This window comes from Notolepis coatsorum, assembly GCF_963971535.1.
Source record: "Notolepis coatsorum genome assembly, chromosome: 1".
Taxonomy (NCBI): Eukaryota; Metazoa; Chordata; class Actinopteri; order Aulopiformes; family Paralepididae; genus Notolepis; species Notolepis coatsorum.
In genome coordinates this window covers 132188927-132212592 of record NC_140165.1, presented here as the reverse complement: position 1 = coordinate 132212592, position 23666 = coordinate 132188927, and the positions used below count along the sequence as shown (strand labels likewise).

Sequence of the window (23666 nt, the reverse complement as noted above, 5' to 3'; positions counted from 1 at the left end):
CCAGTTTCCCGGGCAACCGAACCGAGGACGGAACAAAACGGGAGACAGAATACATTTAACGCTAACTTAAACCAGACGGCAACGTCAAACTAACTAGCTGTTAAACGGCAAGTCAGTCGTACTGTGTGTCAGTTTTGTCTTGTGTGAATGAGTCATCGGCAGTCTGGTAATTAACTCCGACAACTTCTTGATGGCACGTTATTGGTAATGCTAGACAACGTTAACTTAAGAACAAGTTACAGGTTGAAAAAACCCTCAGCTCGGAACTAGGAAAAAATCTGCATATGGCTCGCAGATAACAAACTATCATTACACATAGGCAAAACAGAGTCCATTCTCTTCGGTTCAAATAACAAACTCAGCAAGACCGACGGCTTCTCAGTTACAGTGGGTGACAATATTGTCACAAGGAAAGATGAAATTACCTACCTGGGTTCCATCCTAGAGGCTAATCTTTCCTGTGACAAAATGGCATCCAATGTAATAAAATAAAGTCAACCAACGAACTCGATTCTTGTACCGGATCTCCTCTCTGGTAAACAAGAATACCCTGAAGACTCTGGCAGGAGCACTCATTCAAGGGTACTACGACTATGCTTGCACCTCATGGTACCAAAGCACCTCAAAGGCACTAAAAACCAAATTACAAACATCTCAAAACAAACTAGTCAGACTACTGCTTGACCTGACTCCTAGAACCCACCTCACCCCTGCCCACTTTGACAACCTAGGATGGCTTAGAGTAGACGACAGAGTACAGCAACTTGCAATGGGCCTGGTCTACAAGATACACTTACACGACCAAGGTACCCATGTACATGTCAAAATACTTCCCAAAGGTCAGTGAATACCACGATCACAACACCAGAGGGAGCTCCACAAATCATGTTAAACCCAGATTCGCCTCAAACAAGGGACTAAACACATTTCACAATTATGCCACATCAATGTGGAACGCCCTACCCAAAGCTGTAAAGGAATGTGAATCACTACCCACTTTCAAATACACTCTCAAAGAACACCTACGGGAGACTGCAATTCGAAACTGGCCCCTACAAATGTCCTAACCCAGTTGTACAGTAAATGACCAAGTATGGCTTTGTCAGTATTCCAATGTACAGTGTACAGTGTCCCCCACCCACCCCCTACTCAACCCCCCCCCCCCCCCCACCTCCAATGTACAGCCCCCCCCCCCCCCCCCCCCCCCAACCCCATCCCACCTACCCAACCTCCCCCAATGTACAGTTTCTACGTCAAATGTATATACACTCTTTTTCTGGACACTTTTTGTATCACAAACAATACTGTATTTGCAAATCTGGTATGTCATAAATGTATAGATGTAGCAGTACTGTCTATCTGTATGTCGTGTGTCATATATGTTAAGATGAATTGAAAATGGGGGACCCTGATGTAAACAAGACAAACGTCTTTCTCTGGTCTGCATCCCCTTAACAATTGTATTGAGCCGTACAGTATTGCACCCTTTCTGCAATCTGTTCAATAAAGTTTTCATTCATTCATTCATTCAAAACGCATAGCCATTCTATTTGACACTGTCGAGCCACCGTACTCAGCCGACGACTAGTTGTGAACGTGTGCTAACCGAGGATACATTCCTGAACAGGTGAAAGTTGTGTCTTTGGCCCACATTTACTTATACACACTGTCCTTCTAACGTGCGTCAAGTATTGTTTAATTTTATGCTGTTTGCATGTAATTGATAAATATTTTCTGGTTGTCAAACTAGTCTAGTTTTGCACTTGTTTGAATAGCTCAGGTAGCTAGCAGTAGCCGCTACCGCTAACTAGGGTACTAACGTTACTGCAGTGCAATGCTAACGTTAGCTCTCTTATCCTAGCAATTCAGTAGCCTAACTTCGAATCGGTTGTATTCATAAATTGCTCATTCGAAGCGTGAATTGACCAGACGTGATATACCTTACGCTAACATTAATAATCCCCCCTGTATTTTGCTCATCGAATGATCAAACTATTGGAACTGACACGGGGTTCGTTTATAAACGTGCTGCATTGTCTAGGTATTCAATCTTTGCTATCGGATCTCGTTTTTTACCTAGTATGTCACATTTTCCTTAACACGGATAGGCGATTGCTGTTACAGCCGAGATCCACTTTAGTCTCTTTGTGTGGATTAACCAGCCATAGCTCGCAATCTCATCGTAGCATTTGTGATCTCCTTTCTTCTTTTTTTTAAATAGTCAGTCGACATTTTCCACAATGGCAACAATGATCACTGTCCCCACCACTGCCTCTCGCTTTGCCCTCCTTCAAATCGACTCGGACTCGGACTCCGACGCCTCCGACACGGGGAAGAGCACCGGTAAAGCCGGAAAGGACTCCGGGAAGACACGGGCTGCGAAGGCAGGTGCTAAAGCCGCTCAGAACAATGCCGCTCAGAAGAAAGACAAGAAAAAGAAAAAGAAAGAACAGCAGCAGAGCGAGGCAAACGAGGTCAGTGTCTGGAAGAGAGATGTACCTCTTTATTAGCATCTGTAGGGAAAGCTGTGGACTCGGGCCGAGTAAAGTCAAAGAACCCCAACGAAAAATATACACCACAAACATTTCGGAGCAGAAGAAGTCTTTGTCTCAGTTTTACCACTCTTTAAACCCTCTCCAAATCCCACATAGCTTCACGAAGATGCACCCGTTAAACTTCCTCAAATAATGTTTTGATAAAGGCAGGCAGCAAGCAAAGTTCAACTCGGTAAAAGGGGGGTTATGCTACTTCTTGGCAACAACATTTGGCTCCAGGTAATGGGCTAAAGGTAGTCCCTTTCGTGACTGATGCACGCCAACAAGGTTTGGCCGAGTGAATCCACAGTCCCTTGATCCTCAATGGCAAACCAACCTAGATTTACCCTGAAGAACTGGTCCTACCCGAACCGTTTGTTATATAAGTATCGCAGAGAAATTTCAAAGGTACTCACAGTTGTACAAGGGTTTCAAACACAAACGTTTGGGTTTGAAAGCTTGGCGTTGCTAATAAACATTTTAAATAATTTTTATAAACTGGTCAACACTGCTCTAAACGGCTTTAGCTGCCTGATGCGCCTGCGCTATGATCACAGCGCATGTGCATCAGGCACCCTATGCCGGAAATAAAGCTGTGTTGACCAGTTTATAAAAAAATATTTTAAATGTTTATTAGCAACGCCAAGCTTTCAAACCCGAACGTTTGTGTGTTCGAAACCCTCGTGCAACTGAGTACCTTTGAAATTTCTCTGTGATACTTATATAACAAACGGTTCGGGTATGACCAGTTCTTCAGGGTAAATCTAGGTTGGTTTGCCATTGAGGAGCAAGTGACTGTGGAATCACTCGGCCAAAACTTTGTTGGCATGCATCACAGTCACGAAAGGGGCTAGGGCTAAAGGGTGAATCATGGAGGCCTTTTAAATAAGGTAGTGTCTAGATCCCATAGCCGGGAAGGATGTTTGTACATACATTTTAGTTTTTTAGGTAGTCGGAATGGTTAACGGGGTACTTCACCAAAAAAACATGCTGATTTATTTTGCACGTAATCTTACACTAATCCCCAAACTAAAAGCAGTTTTGCACACATTAATTTAGTTTGAGAGTTATTGAGAGCAAATTAGTTTGGATACGGACACCAGTGATGTCATCTGGGATGTTGAATCCTTGTGTTGCATTCATTACAGCTCCATGAATTCATGTAGAGAACATGGCAATACCTCATCTTATAGGAACTACTACCATATAATTTAATTGAGCTGTCATTAACACCACACAAGGATTCAATGTTGTCGATGACATCACTGGTTTATAAACAACTTTTTTTTAGGTGACATCAGGTACAACTTTGCAGGTAGTCCAAACAGTGAAGATTCCCAGTGAATGGGCCATGGAAACCAGACACTACCTAATTAAAGAATCACATAGCCCACTTTTTCTTTCTTTCCTTTTTTCTTTTAACACATTGGTTGCCAGCCGGATATGGCGATTTATCGCTTGAATGCCACCACGGTAATGAATGGGAGGACGAGCACATTTGCGAACGCATACACTATATCTTAAATTATGGCTATGTGTCTAATACACCTGTCGCTTATCAATGACTTGCTTGCAGTCAACATGTACGAAACCTATTGTTTTTTCATCAGTACATTTCCGTTTTATACCGTTTTGAATACGAGTATAGTTTCGGAGATTTCAGAGAAATCGCGAAAATTGTACTGGAATACACAAAACACATTGTTGTTTTCCGGCTGATTTATGAATCATTTTCAAATAAACGCTAGATTATCGAGAGTATTTGTGTTCTTATGCACGATACAAAAGTGGGCTGAAAAATAATTTATCCGTGCCGTGCTCAGCGCCGAACGCCACACACACACACACGTTGTGCAATCTGTGAAAAACAACTCTGATTAACCCAAAACTGGTAAAATAGATTCCTTACCTCAGATCAGATGTTCTGCAAAAAAATGAATCCAATTCCTGATCGCCATTCCAAATATTGATCGCGTTTATTGATCCAACGTTATAGTCCGAAAAGCATGATCCAAGCTGCTTCCAGCCTCGCCAGGGACTCTGGTAACACGAAACTGCTTGCCAGAGGTGGGGAAACCCTGGGGCGGAGTTTCTCTCTGATGCACTTTTTCACTCAATCCAATCCAATGATGTGCATTACCATCCGGGAGACGATATGGGGCGGTATTTGCCCTTTTCTAGCTCAGAGCCATTCCCAATGATAATGTCAGGCTGGATGGATGAAAAATGAATGGATATCGCTAATAAAAGAAATAACGATTAAATAACGAGAAATCTCGCTGTTGGCAACCAATGTGTTAAGGTAGAACTTTGAGTTAGGTTGTCTTTGTCTCCACTGTGTTATAGTTGCTTCACTTCACCTAAAATGAAACTAGCACAGTCAAGAGTGAAATGAGATCACACAAAGGAACAGTGAGGTCACACGTTATTCTGTGGTCTATGCGGGTTTAGTTTCCATCAGCTGTGATCTGTAACTTGAGTTCACGTGCCGGTTCAAGTGATGATGTCTCCAAAATTAAACTAGGACCTCCTAGGTCCTGGACTGACAAATGGCTCCCTGACTGCACATTACCAGTATTTAATTTTATGGTAACTGGCTACTAGTTGAGAAGACCAGGGTGATAGTGTAGACCGCTCTATCATACACACACACACACACACACACACACACAAAGGCCTAATCATTTTATCTAGCTAGAACATGGTGTTTACCCCCCCTCCCTTGCACCCTTTTTTTTGGCCACATAATGAATTCCCTGTTCACACCCTGTTATCTAGTCTGCCTTTTATATGTTACTCTTATCACATCCTTGACCTGTCTACTATATCTATTGTATACCTCAATTCAAAAGTGCCTTCCACAGTCATCGTTCTGATTTCTAAATTTGTATTGGCCGCCTTGTCCATTTTTAGTTACGGAGTCTAGCCTTCAAGAAGCTCCCTCAGAAGTCCAGTGCCCCGCCTCCTATTACATCACTTCAGGGAGTGGCCAATGATCTTCTCCATCCTGTAGCAGTGGCGAATCAGGGCCCGCCCACTGAGGGATGGCAGCAATGGAAGCAGAGGGACGAGCAGGTACAATGGACCTTCAAAAACACAAAGGGATATTGTCAGCTTGCTGCCAGCAGTCCCTATTGGTTTCAGTGAGAATGCTAACAAGCTATTATTTAGGGTAGATGGTTATCGCCTAATTTCATACATTGAATTGATTGATTGAAAACTTTAACAGATTGCAGAATGGGTACAATACAGTATGGCTCAATACACACAATTGTTAAGGGGATGCAGACCAGAGAAAGACTTTCGTCTTGTTTATCAGGGTCCCCCATTTTCAATTCATCGTTGAAGGCCTATGAGCCACATGCACATTGCTTTCAATATCTCTAACTTAGTGTTTAGTAGAACAGTTTTGTAATGCACTTGGGAAGTAATCAAAATTTATTTGAATATCTAAATGACTGATTTATAGTTTGTTTATAAGCCTGTTATTGTTAACCTCTTAACTGATTCACAGCCAGCCGTTCTATCCATCCTTGTACTCAATGGGCCACCGCTTTAAAAGATAGGGATTTTCACTGTGCGTTGCAGTGTTTGCAGGGCTATATCTATCTATTCTTTTTCACATATTGAACGATAGATAGGTGATGTCAAATGGGCCATAGTATTGTATCCATAGCTAGAATATAGTTATAGCTCTACAAACAAGGTGACGCACTGCTTGACCTGACCCCCAGAACCCACCTCACCCCGGCCCACTTTGACAACCTAGGATGGCTTAGAGTAGACGACAGAGTACAGCAACTTGCAATGGGCCTGGTCTACAAGATACACTACGCGACCAAGGTACCCATGTACATGACAAAATACTTCCCAAAGGTCAGTGAATACCACGATCACAACACCAGAGGGAGCTCCACAAATCATGTTAAACCCAGATTCGGCTCAAACAAGGGACTAAACACGTTTCGCAATTATGCCACATCAATGTGGAACGCCCTGCCTAAAGCTGTAAAGGAATGTGAATCACTACCCACCTTCAAAAACACTCAAAGAACACCTACGGGAGACTGCAATTCGAAACTGGCCCCTACAAATGTCTTAACCCAGTTGTACAGTAAATTACCAAGTATGGCTTTGTCAGTATTCCAATGTACAGTGTACAGTGTCCCCTACCCCAACCCTCCCCCCTCCAATGTACAGCCCCCACCCACCAACCCCACCCCACCCACCCAACCTCCTCCAATGTACAGTTTCTACGTCAAATGTATATACACTCTTTTTCTGGACACTTTTTGTATCACAAACGGTACTGTATTTGCAAATCTGATATGTCATAAATGTATAGATGTAGCAGTACTGTCTATCTGTATGTCATGTATGATATGTTATGATTAATTGAAAATGGGGGACCCTGATGTAAACAAGACGAAAGTCTTCTCTGGTCTGCATCCCCTTAACAATTGTATGTATTGAGCTGTACTGTACTGTACCCATTCTGCAATCTGTTAATAAACTTTTCAATCAATCAATCAAACTCCTATCTTTTAAAGCGTGGCAGTGCTAGAACGGGGCCCGTCTAATCCCCGGCGGTCAATGAGTTAAGAGTGCAATAAATGTTTATGAAAGTGCTTGACTTAAACTTAAAAGTCTCTTGTAACATACAAAATAACAAGTCTCTTTTCCTCTCTTATTTTAGAACACTCTTAATGTTTGTATACAGTACACCACACCCATGCGCGTGCGACGCAGCACTTTGCTCTCGTCTGTCAGCTCAGGGCTGCATTTTTCGCCGATCATCCGACACACCAGTCGTCCCCAACCACTGGGCCGCGGCCTGGTACTGGTCCGTGAGGCATTTGTTACCGGGCTGCACAGATGGAATAAATAATTTGTATAATTTCCGTTGTATTGATTATTAGAGCCTGAAAGGTGTTTTTATTTTGAAAAACGACCAGATTTCCTTTGACATAACATTCGCCTGTGCCTGTTGACCGTCAAGAAGCTTGTCTTGAAAAAATAAGCCCGCAAACTAGCGAAAAATCTGTAAAAAAACAAAAGTCTTTGGAGAGCTTCTTTGCAAAAGGGAAATGGCCAAAGTGGAATTTGACACCTTTCGATCACAAGACTATATCCGTCAAATGACCACTTCCGGTTCTGACCGGACCTGTACTGACCAATCACTGCTGATGGCAAAAAATGATTGATCACGTTGTAGCCAACGAGCGTCCGCTCCGAGATAGATCCCACACGGGCGGGTGAGAGTGGGGGAAGGTTGACGAAGAAGACCGTTGTCCCGACTCTAGCATCGGAATGTTATGAAGTCTAGAGATTTCTACAAAACTAATTTTCCGTGGGACTTTTATAAACTTTGGACTGTATAACTATAAGACTTCAGGCTATGGAACCATTGTGGTTTCCAGCTCCTACCTCTCATCTGGAACCCAAAAACGGGAATCTGGCGACAAGTCAACACAAAAGTAAGAAAATATACCGTACATCAGAATCGTCGTCATTTAGAAATGAGATTGCATAGATGTATGAATCGAGATCGCGATTTCTTTTTTTTACGATTAATCGTGCAGCCCTAATACGTACTGTATTTATCTATTGGTATCCACACACACATCCGTATAGACTGCACTGGGTGTTCTAAAAATAGATTGCATAAGAGTACTCAATTTGATTCTGAAATTCATTTACTCTTCTTGTCTGAAAACCATTTGAAAATGCCCATCTCTAATACTACCCAGTATGGAGTGTTGGGAAAATTGTGTTTCACAAGGATCTTATGTTTTGTTAACGTTCCAATTTCTAAAAGCAGAATCGCTAACAACAAATGACCCAATGTTGCAGAGAACGCACTGACGCTGGTGACGTCGGGTGACCTGATCTGCAATGCTGAGCTAGTTTTGCCCCCCCCCCCCCTTTTTTTAACTGCTGCTTAAAATTCTAAATCCCCTGCCTTATCAGAGAGAGAAATGTATACTAGAAGGCTTTGTTCACAGGCTCACAGCTGCATGAACCACAGACGAAGCTAGAGGAGCGATCAATTAATAGTCCATTAATGTTCCTATAGCTGCAGAAAAGACTGGAGACTCAGGAGAAGCCAGAAAACATGTCACCCATGAGAGGTCTATTGTATGCCCTTCTTTTCAATGTCCTTGTATGCCATCTTCCTGCCATGTTACCCTCGTCTCTGTATCTCTCTGCACTGTAGATAACCAGTGAGCTGTATGAGGCAGACTTGGAGAAGGCTGTGATGCTTAGCAAGCTGGAGTTTGAACAACACAAACGGGTATAACACACACACACTCACACTCACACGCATACACATATTTACATTTAGTCATTTAGCTGACTCTTTTATCCAAAGCGACTTACACGTTCTGTACAACAGGTCAGCAGGAAGGGTACAACTCTTTCAGCTGAGTAACAAGGTTCATCAAACGGGGTTGAAACTTGGGTGCTACAGTCTTGAGTGCGTAGTAGTGAACAGTACACTGAACACACACACACACACAGTGGCCAGCGCTTCAGCCTCAGACACGACTGCATGTGAAACAGTGTAGCTCAGATCCATGTGCTGAATCGAGTGGTTTGGGAATGTATCTAATGAAATATGTGGTGCTCCTTGAATCGGATGTTTCTGTGAATCAAGAGTAGACCCTGCACCATCCAGGGTTCGTCTAGGGAGAGGTTATTGGAATGAGTTCCAATTGTCTTCAAAATGCTACGTTTTGAAAACCTTGCAACTTTTCCCTGACCCCAAAGGAAACTGTAAAAGGGAAGAAGGAATTCTCGACTATTTGATCCTGTTGTCTGTTTGATCAAAAATCATGTACCGATCCTGGATGCCTCCCTGGGTGTAAATGTGGTGCAACAACCTATGCTGCCCCCAACTGTTAGCATGCGGTATTGCATGTCCCACCCACATATTGACTCATATGAGCCGTCGTCCTCTACTGCGACATCATTTCAGTTGTGTGTGAAATTTTCTCTTCCTAACTTCCCAATTTACTGCACTCATTTATGGCACAGCTTGTGTATATATATATGTGACTGGAATTATATTTCGCTCTAAGCTCCATGTTTCTTTTCTTTCTAACAGAATGGAACAGACACGGCTTCGCCCAAATCCAGAGTAGCAAAAGAGGGAGGGGGGAAGGAGAAGAAGAAGAAGAGCCAGAAGGACAAGAAGACTGTTTCTCTACAGGACTTCCAGGCCGAAGGTGAAGGAAAATATGTCACCTGTCGGGTATATCACTTCCCTACAAAGGCAAACTACAGTAATGGCACAAATGGTGAAACAGAGGGGGAAAAGGACTTCAAAGTTGATCTCCCATCTCGGCAAAGGTGTTCTTGGTCCAAAAAAATTGATGGTTCAATCTTTAGTATGTTATCTACTTTTCTACCAACAATACCTTTGGCACAACAGCAGAAATAATTGCGGTTTCACTACTCTCACAGTTACTGCCGTTTGCCTTTTGTAGGGCTGTTCCTTAGATGACAGGCCCTAAATCCTGGTTTAAATGTCCCCACGTGAGTTTAGCTGTAACCTCTTACTTTCCAACTCGACAGTTACAAGCTAGAAAAATGAAATGCACTGTTTGTCAAATATTTATAGAGGCTTTTCTCTTTGCAGAGCAACCTGGCAAGAAACAGGAAAAAGAGGTGAGAAAAATGATTTATCATTTTAATGTCTGAACACTCATCATCACTACAATCCAAATGACTGTTAAGCCTTTGAGTACTTAGACAATAGACCTCTCACACATTCACATCATAATGGCAGAAATTAATAGGGCTGTCTTAAATACTTCGAAGCTTCATTCGATGGGCATGGGATTCGAACGGGAAAATAAAATTTGAATATTAAAAACATTAAATCTTTTACCTGCAAAATCTTGCGCCTCCAATGCAACGGACGTCATACGCCTCATTAACTTTGCCTCTCTTTGTTAACTACAACAAGCACATGGAGATTCCTCATTAACTCCTTTCTGTGTTGAATACAAGCCTCAAATGACGGCTTACAATATTTCATAAAAGCAAAGTGTTTAGTTTGTCTAAGATTTAAAAAGGTTTAAACTTTACAGCACTGACAATTCTCTATAGTATTTTTAGTTTAGTCATTATTAATTTAATTAATTAATCCAATCCACTTTATTTATAGAGCACATTTAAAAACAACAAAGTTGACCAAAGTGCTGTACAAGTCCCACAACATAAGATAAAAATTTAAAAAAAAAGCTTGAATCTTGGGCCCAGAAGCTTCGACGGCCAAACAAAGCTTTGAAGGTCAGCCCTAGAAATGAATAGTATTTTCCTTTTATTGTTTACCAGTGATTTTATCCTTGATGCTGCATGTGGGTGATCTATGCACTGCTGAATAACGACATCCAAATCTGCTGTATGTAAACAAAATGGGCTGCATAGATTTATTCCAATACTGACAGTTTCACTCCAAGCTAGCAAACTAGAGAGTCGTTGTTTTAGCTCCTGCCCCTTACTGGAATGACAGATTTTCTTTAAAATGTCGGTGTCAAACGTATTTATTCCTTTGAGTTAGGGCTGTCTTAAATACTTCGAAGCTTCGTTCGATGGCACAAGCTTCGAACATAAAAAAATAATAATCGAAGTTTAAAAAAAAAAGAGAAAAAAAAATGTTTGCCTCAAATCTTGCGCCTCCATTCCAATGAAACGAAAGTAAGCGGCGCCTCGACTCCCCCTCTCTACAACAAGCACGTGGAGATTATCTGTGTTGAAAACAACAAGGACATGTGCAGCAGACATGTCGACGAAGAAATCATCAGACGTGTGGTTACACTTTAAAATATGCAAAGACAATGCCCAAAAAGCCGAGTGCCAGATATGCCAGAAGAAAATGGCATATCACAACTCTACAACAACTTTGTCAAATCACCTAAAAAACGTAAGTATCGTTGTACACGACGGCGACGCCACACAAAACATATGACTAATGTGTTACCAAGTTTGCTAATTTAATTGTAATCATCTGCTTTTGTAGGTGCATTGTCTGATATAATTATAAATTAAATATAATATAATTGTTTGCTTGATAGACGAAGGTTGCAACATAATTATGTAATGTCATGTCGTTGGCTGTGAGAGCAGCCCCACTGCACCCAGGCAGCGCAGCCGAGTGAAACCTTGTTGGCTGCGTCACAGTCACGAAAGGGGATACTTAATTAATTAATCCAATCCACTTTATTTATAGAGCACATTTAAAAACAACGTTTACTAAAGTGCTGTACAAGTCCCACACCATAAGATAAAATTTTTTAAAATAAAAATAAATATATATTATAAATATATATATATATATTTTTCTCGAAGCTTCGAATTAAAATCGAAGCTCGGCCTCGAAGCTTCGATTGCCAAAAAAAGCTTCGAAGGTCAGCCCTACTTTGAGTACTATCTATTACTGTTGAGATATAATAAGAAATCTAAAATGTTTCCAAATATCTGCGGCCGCCTATTGATCCTTTAAGCTGGAGCAATGAACTTGTCAGCAGTGACTAGTCTGGTCCTCTAGAAAGGGATACACTTAAATGTTTAGATAAGAACTCTGCAGAGCTCATCCAAAGACTCCATCCTGACAACTGAAGGAGAGACGAGTCTCTTAACACTTTGGATGCCAGCCACGCTTTTTGTCGTTAGTTCATGCCGACCTTTGAGTGCCCGCCAACCAGGGTTTCCGTTAGAATTTTTTTTTTGCCGGTCTGAGTGTGACAAATGGGATCAATTCCTGTCAGAGTTTATTGAGCTTAAAAACAATTGATAGGCCTATATAAAGAATGACATCCTCAAGGCATTTATAATATTTTAACTTAAAACTAGGCTTCTTTTGCGTATATACAGTCATTAATATATTCCAAATAAAATAAGTCCCTCGAGACTCCGTGCTGCTGCTGACTTGAGGTGTCGGTGGGCAGTCTGCCCGACATTAATAAACAGCAGTCTGCAGTCCCAAAAATAAATTATCTATTCACTATGATCCCAACCCAGCCTACCACCAATTGGTTCAACTCCCTGGACTCCACCATTACTAAGTTTTACTGGAAGAATAAAAAGCAAGAATTAAGTTAACCACCCTTCAAAAAAACAAGGAGGACTTGAAGCACCTAACTTTCTCAACTATTATCTGGCCAACCAATTAATATACATCTACAAATGGATTCACCCTACCCAACAATACAACCCCTGGGATGACATTGAGAAGGACATGTGCATGGAAATCTGCCATTCTTTAGCACAAGCATAAAACATCACTCTTGTTTTAGGAATACAGTCATTTCCACAACTCTGACAGCCTGGTGGAAAGCCAACAAAATCACTGGTAACACACTAACCCCCTGTAAATACACACCAATCTGGCACAACCCTGACTTTCAACTCTGCAAATCACCCATATACTTCCCAGCTTGGAAACAAAAAGGCATTACTCATCTTCACCACATCTTCACAGACAACAGCCTAATCACTTATCAAGATTTGACTGAAGGATACGGCATTGGGACAGACCAACACTTCCAATTTCTACAGCTGAAATCAATTTTGAAATAAAAAATTAACACTACACAGAATGATCTTGAACCACCTCCAATTATATTAGCAATGAATAAAATAACATCACAGAGGAAAATATTTTCAAAAATATACAAAATACTGGCAAGCGCAGACACTACATTCCATCTCCCCTTCACAAAATGGGAACAGGACTTGGCTTTCTCTCCCAATGCCGTATCCTGGGAACAAATTTGCACCAACACATTCACAATGACTAACAACACTAACCTTCAATTAATCCAATATAAGGTGTTACACAGAGTACATAAAACACAGCACAGGATGTTTCAAATGGGATTTGCAAGCACAGATGTATGCTCCCATTGCACCCTCAACACCCCAGACAACTATTTCCATGCCACCTGGCTCTGCCCACCTGTTCTAGACTTCTGGAATTCCGTCATCAATACACGATCCCGGGTCATGAGCTGCAGCATTCCTCTCTCCCCCTCCCTCTGCCTACTTGGGGATACTACTGCTATCAATTTATTAGTCCAGAACACCCCTACTCATTTCTCTAGCTGTTGCCAAGAAAACTATCCTCTTAAACTGGAAGACAAGAAAAAAGGTGAATACTGGCCAATGGTTAGGCCTTCTCTCAAATTACATATCACAGGAAACAATCTCAACCGTGGATCACATCGAAGTCTCACAATTTAATAACATCTGGAAATTGCTTGTGGATAATCTAGGCTCCTAATCATAGGAGATTGACCTGTGAGCCATCCACTCCATAACCCACCCTTCTCTCAATCCCCCTCTACTTTACTTACTCCCCTCTCTGCCCCCCCCTTTCCCTTGTCATGTGTATTCGTTGTTGTCCTTCATTGTCCTTAGTTGTAATTTGTTTGTCAATATCTAGTCTGAGTTCCCCCCCTCCGAGAGGGCAATGAAATATATATTTTTTAATATTTTTCTTATTTTACTACACTTTTTATTTAATTTTGTACTGTAAATAATTAAAACGTATAATAAAGTTGTCCCCCGAAGAGGGGGGGGGGGGGGGGGGGGGTGGATGGAGTGCCCTCAAAAAAGGACCGGGAAAAAAGCTAAAAAAAAGAAAAAAACAGCAGTCTGTTATAATCACATTTTTATGAGCTAACGAATTCCGTTATATTGGACATTTGTATTATTTATATCAAGCGAAGAACTGATACATTTGGCAGAGAGAGACGGCAACATTATCGTGGGTTTGCGTGATGAACTCCTAGACAACGTTGTGTCAGCGGGAGCTTGGTGCACTGCTGGATTTGCGAGAGCATGCAGCTGCAGAGCCACAGAGCAGCAGTGTTTTCAGGTCCGGTCGGGGGACCGCTCAGCAGCGCCCCCCACCCAACAGCTGAATTGCCAATGGCTGAATTGGAGTATTGCACTGTGCGGGCACTGATCTGTGGGTTCTGTGGCTCTGCAGCTGCATGCTCTCGCAAATCGAGCACTAAGCTCCCGCTGACAACATCGTTGTCATTATTATACCTGCTTGGTGAAGCAACGATGAAACAAATGTAATGATTGTTTTGTTCATCGCATAGGCTATTTAATTTTAGCCTATTTTAATACAATTCAAATACCGTAATTCCTCTAATAGTAACCCCGGCTTGTATTTGTTTCAACTGTAGCGGGTACCAGGCTTGTATTAGGAGGAGGCCTGTATAAGAGGGAGGCCTATATTTCAAATTTTCAAACGGATCATAATGAATAAATCAACATTTTGTGTCAGTTTGAACCCAGTAAAATGTACTGGGTTCATTTATTGAAACCAAGTACTGTATGAAATAGTAAACAGTGCAATTACAGGTGGTCACTGGTCATTTCAACGTTTTCAAAGTGAAATCAAGTAACTAGCTCAGTATGCAGCTCAGTATATTAGTAACCCGGCTTGTATTAGGAGGCCGGCTTATAATTGCTTAGCTCAAGAGCGCACCCGGCCATTAATAGAGACCCGGCTTGTATTTGAGACCCGGTTACTATTAGAGGAATTACGGTAATCAAATTGTGCTTAGAGGGAATTATTTTTACCGGACATTATGACCGGAGAGATTAAATATGTCGGACTTCAACAGATTTTGCCGGTCAAATACCGGTAATTACCGGCTAACGGAAACGCTGTTTACAGTACCCAACACTGTAATCAATAAGCGTGATCGATATTTGGAATGGCGATCAGGAATTGGAATAATCTTTTTGGATAACATCTGATCTAAGATAAGGAATTTATTTTACCAGTCTTGGGATAATCAGAGCTATTTTCACCTATATCTCAGCGTGTCCCATATGTGTGTGTGTGGCTGTGCTCGCTGATGAGGAAATGAGAATCGATTTTTCAGCCCGCTTCTATGGCGTGCATAAGTACACATATACTATCGATAATCTAGCGTTTATTTGAAAACTATTCATAAATAGGCCGAAAAATGACAAAGTTTTTGTGTATGCCAGAATATTCCAGTAAATGCCTTTTATCACGGAATCTTTATATTTTCCTTGAAAACGAGGGCTTTTCAAAATGCTATAAAACTGAAATGAAGCGATGTTGACTGCAAAAAAGTCATTGATAAACGACAGGCAGATTAGACGCATAGCCATCATTTAAGACCGAGATTATGTGTTCACAACGCTATCATTGAAGTGGGTGCTGGCATTTAACCATGCTTTACCATGTTAATGGCCGGCACTGAAAGTGTTAACACTTTCCAGAGAGACAGGGGTCTCTTGTTTTATTGATTGATTTACTTTTTCAGTCCTCTAAAGTCACCCCAAACCACCGTCACCCTGACCGCAGCAAAAAGGAGATGGAAGAAGAAGGCTATGGGTAAACAGTGGGATGTTAGGCGGCACTCAGCAAAAGTGCATTTTTCTCCGGTCTCTTGGACAAAGTAACCCAATGCCTTGTGCCCACCATCACCTTAAATTACGCAAAATGGCAAAAGACAGAATGCCTGCAGTAGCTCAAAGATATATTGAACTCATACATTTTGCAACAATAGTAAGGTTTGACAGAATGTCAAAGGGTTCCTTCCATGACCTCATCTCTCTTCAGTGAGGCAGAATGACTTCTCCTGATGCCTCTTCTTTCTGCATCTCTGAGCACAGCGTTGCTACTTAGGCCTCCTGGTAAAGGGGTCAGGGAATTGTGTTGTGTGTGTGTGTGTAGCCAGGATATCATTTTCAGATGCAGTGTGTGGATACATTTTTTCTCGACACTGTTTTTTCACAGGAGGCCAGATCAGCCAACCAGGCATTGGGGGTGGGTCAGGAAGAGCGGTTCTTCAACAAGCTTGAGGATGATGTCACTCGGATTGTCCAGCGGGAGAAAAGACTCGAGCACTACACCAACAGCCAGGGTCAAGAGGTCAACACTTCCACGGAACATGAACCGGTGAGGCTGATTGATGGGTTAGCTAGCCGATAAGAGAGACACACACACACGTCTTCAGTTGTGCCAGGACCGAAAAGGAGTAATATCCTACCCAGATCTGAACCAGGCCCGCGGCGAATGTGGACCTGCAAAATACCGGACTCTGGACCTGATTTTGAGCGGGACAGGCACACTTCGGTTGCTATATGATGAAATTGGCTTGAAGTTATTCCACATTTTCTTAGTTTCAGTTATTTTTGTAGCTAATTTAAAGTTGTCTAACAGGGGTCTTCTTGTAAATAGCTCGCTTTTGTTTACATTCACATTACCACCCAAATAAAAAAAATTCTATTCTATAGTCTACTGTGCTCAGATATTTCCAACCTCATAACCTTTTGCAAAGTCCATTTTTGCCATTTTCTCGCAATGTTTATATCCCATCCGTGTTAAAGGAGAATTCTGGCATTTTAAAACCTGGACCCTATTTTCCCATCATGTGGGGTAAATCAATAACATGGACAACAATTCTTGTAATTAGTCCAGTATTGAGGGAGATCGCTTCAGCCGGCAGCATAAAACGGGCTGCAATGTGATCACACAGGGCAAACATGCACGTCAATATATGTACACTAAAATAAGTCTGAGCCTTTTAGCGGACGTACATTGACGTGCAGGTTTGCCCCATGTGATTACATTGCCGGCTGAATACTCAATACTGTGCCAATTGCAAAAAGATTGTAAAGACCTTTTGATTTGAAGCACACGGGCATGTTTACATACCTCCAGTGCACTCTTTGTCTTCACTCTTTGTCTTCCTCGTTGGTGTCCTTGTGTGCGTGATGCACAATTCTCGGATGGCCCTTATCCAACTGTGCGCTATAGCACCAATTTCAGTGGTCAAAAACTAAATTGGAAACCTTAAAAAGACTAATGTTAAGATACTTATTTTCACCGTTGTTGAGTGGCTGGCTGCTAGCAAGTTTAGCTCATTAGTTAGCTTGCTACCATTAAGATATTCCTTTATTGATCCCCTTGGGGAAATCCAGGCATCATAGCAGCATGGGGGAAGGGGGGGGGGGGTACAGGTAGTAAAAACAACACAAGCAGTGTAAACAAATAGGTCAATATAATTTACTATCTAACTAACTGAAATATATATTCACAGTATTCATAGTGTCACATAAGGTGCAGTATGCATAAGGTACTAAAAGGTAGTGTTATAATTTACTATCTAACTAACTGAAATATACATTATTTACAGTATCACAGTATCCACATAGGGTGCAGTATGCCTAAGGTAGTGTTATTGTCCTCCTTGGGTTCCTATTAGTTCTAGGTCAGTGGTTCCCAAACTGTGGTGCGCACACCCCTTGTGGTGCGCGAGCGCCCTCTAGGTGGTGTGTGACATGAAAAGGCTTTTTTTTTTTTACAATAAAATTTCATAAAAATCTTAGTCAAATCTTAGTCAAGTTTAGTATTATGGATATTAAACATGCTGGCAGAGTACATGCATCCATGTTGTCGTGAACATTTTAATTAAATAAAGAAATTCCCTATCCATAGTTGCCGTAGGAAGAGATAAAATAAAAAATAGCAACAATTTTTCCTAACAGAAACCCATTGGGGTCGGGAGGTGACAGGGGGTGCACGGCCAAAAAAGTTTGGGAACCGCTGTTCTAGGTCAATGTCTGGCAGCAGTCGCTGCCCACTGTTGTGGAGCCTGATGGCCGCTGGTATGAAGGACTGTCCGAGGCGGTTAGTTGAGTGTCGGGGGGGGTATGAGTCTGTGGCTGAACGTGCTTCTCATCTTTACTAGCTCGTCGTAGAGAGCTATTGCACGGTACTACTTGTACTCATATACTTGTACTGAGCTATGTTGCTTCTCCTGACTGGCACTATTGTAAGTAACCTTGCATTGAAGTGGAGCCTACCTACCAAACAAAATACGAAAGTCACTCACTGCTGTGGTTGTCACCAATTCCATCGTTTTCTGCTTCGTTCCAGAAAGCAAAGTAGACTCATGGCTTCTTCTTGTTGTTTTTGTTATTGCGAGCTGCTTCTCAGCTGATTGCTGTATTGTTGTGAAGTGTTTTCATAGAACTCTGTTGCCTTGCCCCATAGGGTGATCGAGGTCAGAGTCTTTGGCTTTTGGGTCATTCTCTAGACTGTCTGAAAAACATCCAATAGTTATTCTCAACCGACTCTGGCAGTGGTTGAGAGGCTTCCTTTGGTTAAAACGGTTCTGAAAAGGGAAGCTTTCGTCCTGTATTCCATCGAATCCTCTGTCTGGGTAGCAAACAGAGGGCAAACACGTGGTTGCCTAACAACGCATCTCAGGGAAAGACAGTTTTGCACTCGAGTTCAACCGGTTGAGGACAGTTTCTGTCACTGTCTCTCAAGGTACATCCTCTTAGTGTACAGAAAGGACAAAAAGGGTAGCGTCACTCCAAGCTTCACGTGTCTCTCAGGGCACAGCCTCTTAGTGTACAGAAAGGACAAAATGGGTAGCAGTCACTCCAAGCTGTCTCTCAAGGCACATTCGTCGACACAGTTCAATGGTTGGCTGGAAATAATAGAGCTTTAGTTCTTTAGGAAATAATATGCATTTACGGTAGTCTTGAGACCACGTTGAGAAGTTCTTGGTGGATTCGATTTCAACATGCAGAGAGCTTGCGTGCATTTGTCTCGAACTTGTCCACTCAACTTGATTTAATTATTATACATAGTCATATTTTGAGTTATGTTTGTTCAAAGATCAGCACACTCAAATATTGATATCTGATTACACAGAGACCAAACACAACCACATTATCTCATCTATTCAGGTAATCTTTCAAAACCTTAGTCAGAACATGGAAGAAAACACATTATATAGAACACTACAGGCCCTATATAATAGGCAAATTCAAAAGGTTGGGGAAGATGGCCACACACAACACTTCTATTCATCTTTCTTAGTGTGATTAATGTTCCTTAAGATTTCAAGAAGAATAGAGCCATACAATGTGATAGACCACTCCTCATGACACAGCATGCTCACAACATATGCACACTAGACATAACATTAGCCTACAACATATGCACACTAGACATAACGTTAGCCTACAACATATGCACGCTAGACATAACGTTAGCCTGCAACATATACACGCTAGACATAACGTTAGCCTACAACATATGCACGCTAGACATAACGTTAGCCTACAACATATGCACGCTAGACATAACGTTAGCCTACAACATATGCACGCTAGACATAACGTTAGCCTACAACATATACACGCTAGACATAACGTTAGCCTACAACATATGCACGCTAGACATAACGTTAGCCTACAACATATGCACACTAGACATAACGTTAGCCTACAACTAGGGATGCCCCGATCGAACTAGCGATCGGTATCGGCCAATATTCAGTATAAATATGAGATCGGTGAATTCCGATAATGCTTTATTTTCGCCGATCGTGAAAACCGATCGATGACACGCGCGAAAAACATGATCCAATTCTCAGCAGAGTTCTCACTCGCTCTTCTCTCACAGCCACACAGCTGCTGCTGCTGCACGTCTTGCCCCTCCTCCTCCCCCTCACAGACCCGTCATGTCAACAAACCTTTACGGCAAGAGTCGAGTGCATGAGTAGCTCAGAGCTCCTCTTTCAACATAACGAGCATTAAACAAAATTACCCAGTCAACTATTCACTTTAGTTTAATACATGAGGCGTTGTCTAATGTTATCTAGCCGGCTAGCAGTAGCTACAGATAGCTCCTGATATCAATGTCTTATAACATCTGACATCATTCGTTTTTGCAGCTGTTGGTTAATTAGCTATTGTGCTCCATAGCTGTAACTGAACACTGAGAACATCTTATAAGTTTCAGTTCATAGGAAAATACTTTGACTATAATGGTCAGAAGTAAATTAACTTAGATACTGACTGTTATGCTTAACACCCAGTACTATTTCTAAGATTAGATTAGATAAGTTAGACCGGACTTTGAGAATGCCTGTGTTAGACCTACAGTATAATACTGCCAGCTGCTATAAGAAAACCAAAAACGATCGGTATCGGCAGTGTATCGGCCGATATGACTCATAGACGATCGTGATCGGTATCGGTGGTAAAAAACGTGATCGGGGCATCCCTACCTACAACATATGCACGCTAGACATAACGTTAGCCTGCAACATATGCACACTAGATATAACATTAGCCTGCAACATATGCACACTAGATTAGGCTTGGGCGGTATAATTCTTTTCATACCGTCATACCTTGCTGACATAATACCCCGGTATACGGTATATGACGGTATGACTTACTTGTTATCACCATACATAACCCTCGCTTATATTGAAACACGTTGAGATTAGGTCCGTTCTTTCAACCTGAAAGTGCACTTTCTTCAACCTCGAAGTAAACGAATCACAGAACGGTAGCCACTGCCGGCACCATCCAGGTATCAATGTGAGCTAACGGTAGCTAGTTACTGTTAGCCGGTACCATCCAGGTATCAACGTGAGCTAACGGTAGCTAGTTAGCCGGCACCACTCAGGTATCAACGTGAGCTAACGGTAGCTAGTTAGCCGGCACCATCCAGGTATCAACGTGAGCCAGGGTTCGTACGGGTGCTGGAAATCCTTGAAAATGCTTGTATTTCAATGTGGTGTTTTCAAGGTTTGAAAAGTGCTTGAATCGTGTATAAAGTGCTGGAAAGTTATTGAAATTGTAATTTCACTGTATATACTTTCATAATAAATCGCTATCTGACTGAATAGTTAGGTTTTTAGATAAAGAAATAACATTTCGGAGATTGCCTTTCAAGCCTCGCCACTCGCATGCCTGCCCCGCCAACAGCACCCCCCGCCCCTCCTGAAAGCTTGCTTTAATTCCAGTAACGTTAGCAAGCGTCTTATACATTTTTTTAAGAATTTTTTTAAGCTAGTGAGCTAGCGTTGCCATAGACGGCTATGTTTATTGTTCATGTTGACAACGACAAGCGACACCGTATATTATGGTGAGTTAATAAATTCACTATTCCGCTCTGATAAACTGACTCTTCGGTCAGAGCGTCCAGTCTGCCCAATTTGAGTGCGCTCGCTCTGACACACTGAAAGCCAAATTACCTTCAAACTAGTTCCGTTTAGCTAACGCCATTATGCATCGGAGCTGTGGTTTCGCTGTGATCAACATGGCTAACAAGCAAATCAATTCTTTCTATTTTAAGGAATGTTCTGTAGGATATGTCGGCAACATAAGAAGCCAGCAGCTTCTTATACAGGGGTAGCTGTTTGTGTGAAATAAGAGGAGACTACACAGTACATTTCGCAGAGTAAATTTTACTCAAACTGAGTACATTTAACTCAAACTGAGTAAAATTGTACTCTGTTTGAGTAAAATGTAGTTCAGTTTGAGTAAAATTTACTTTGCGAAATTGACTGTGTAGAACGTGCGTCAACTAACTGTGCGTCAAGTTCAAGTTCAAGTTCTTTAATAGTTGTCATACAGAAGTACAGAATACTTTCATACAAAATGCTTCTTACTGTTACGCTCCAGAGACTGTGCTAGACAAGATAGTATCAAATAACATAATAACATAATATAGCATGAATTTAGAAGAAGAAAATGAGGTCACAGTGTTCGGTATAGACATATGTACAATGTTCTGAGTTACCATATAATATACAATACACAATACTATGCAGTGTACTAATGTACAGTACTATCTAGTGCAAAGCAGAAATGGGATGAGGTACAATTTTAGGTACAATTTACAGTAAGGTGTACGAGTTGTAGTGCAATCCTTCATCCATAAATATAAAGTGTGGGGAGTGGGTGCTACAGTGTGTTTGTTTAAAGTGGGTGTGTGCTATAAGTGTGTGGAGTGGGTGCTACAGTGTGTTTGTTTAAAGTGAGTGTGTGGATGTGTGTGCTATGTGCGTTTGGTGGTTGTTGTTGTGTAGTGTTCATTCATTGTTCGTTTAGCAGCCTGATGGCCTGGGGATAGAAGCTTCTTCTGAGTCTTTCTGTGCTCGCCTTGAGACTCCTGTATCGCTTGCCTGACCGCAGCAGTTCAAAGAGGCAGTTGTTCGGGTGTCTGTATCGCAACCAATAACATGGGCATCATATAGCTTACATCCTGGTCCCTGCTGGGACGTACCAACTGAACACACCACTGTGGGGGGTTATATAAAAATCCTAGGTTGATTTGATTTTGTATACATTTTAAGGCTCAATGAGCTGATTGACTGCCTACCTCAAAGACTGTTCTCTTATTTTGCACATTTTCAGTAAATATTTGATTGAAATTGAAGTTTTATCTGGTGATTATTTTAGTGATTGTTTCATATTGGCTCAGCCAGGTTATACAGGACGCCAAGTCTACATAATTGTGGTTGTTTATAGCACAATAACATCTGATTTAATGTGATGGAAGAAGTAAAATGATCATTTAAATAATAATTTAAATATTTAATTTACCACAGCCGCATAAAATGCTGGAAAAGCTTGAAAATGCACCTTGAAAAAGCTTGAAAAGAGCTTGAATCTTGCTTTGGAAAAGGTGTAAGAACCCGTTGCATTAGGATAAAAAAATTTCAACACTCACTCACCCCGTTTTATATTATATTTATTATTCCCAAAGAAGTGCCTCTGTCTCTCGTTGTGCTGGATGAAGTCACTGGCGAGTCGACTCGTGGCGAGGGTTTTGCTTAAATCCGAACAGTGTCCTTTAACTCTTTCAGTGCCACGCCTGGTTTTCCGTTTTACCGCATGAATGCCACCATCGGTGCCAATGTTAACGTTAATATCGCCTAATCTATGTTTTAAATTATGGCTATGTGTCTAATCTGCCCATCGCATTATCAAAGACTATTTTCCAGTCAGTGCTGTGAAGACAGATTGTTTTTTTATCGCGTTGTTTCCATTTCAGAGCAGTTAGAAAAGCCCCCGTTTTGATATAAAAAACAGCTCATTCTGGAGCATTCTATGAAAATTGTCTTTTAGTGGAATATTCCACAACGTTGATATTCGTCGGCCTTTTTATGAATCGTTTTCAAATAAACGCTAGATGATCAATATTATACGTGCACGCAAGCACATTACGGCCGCGCACTGATAATCGCTCCGTTGATTTCCTCACGGAGTTTTACAGTGAAACCGAAAGAAGACATTTCACAAAACAGC

At 41.6% G+C, this 23666-nt stretch overlaps 1 protein-coding gene across 1 annotated transcript in view; it reads left to right on the top strand.

Moving 5' to 3' along the window:
* The first annotated feature begins 1577 nt into the window (after nt 1-1577).
* gkap1 (G kinase anchoring protein 1) overlaps nt 1578-23666 on the top strand; it is a 34297-nt gene continuing 12208 nt past the window's right edge. Inside the window, exons 1-7 of the mRNA XM_084314107.1 lie at nt 1578-1627; nt 2222-2474; nt 5448-5609; nt 8752-8829; nt 9643-9763; nt 10177-10205; nt 16336-16497. Of these exons, the coding sequence (XP_084170233.1) occupies nt 2241-2474; nt 5448-5609; nt 8752-8829; nt 9643-9763; nt 10177-10205; nt 16336-16497 (786 nt within the window). The 5' untranslated portion in view covers nt 1578-1627; nt 2222-2240. The remainder of the gene's footprint in view (nt 1628-2221; nt 2475-5447; nt 5610-8751; nt 8830-9642; nt 9764-10176; nt 10206-16335; nt 16498-23666) is intronic.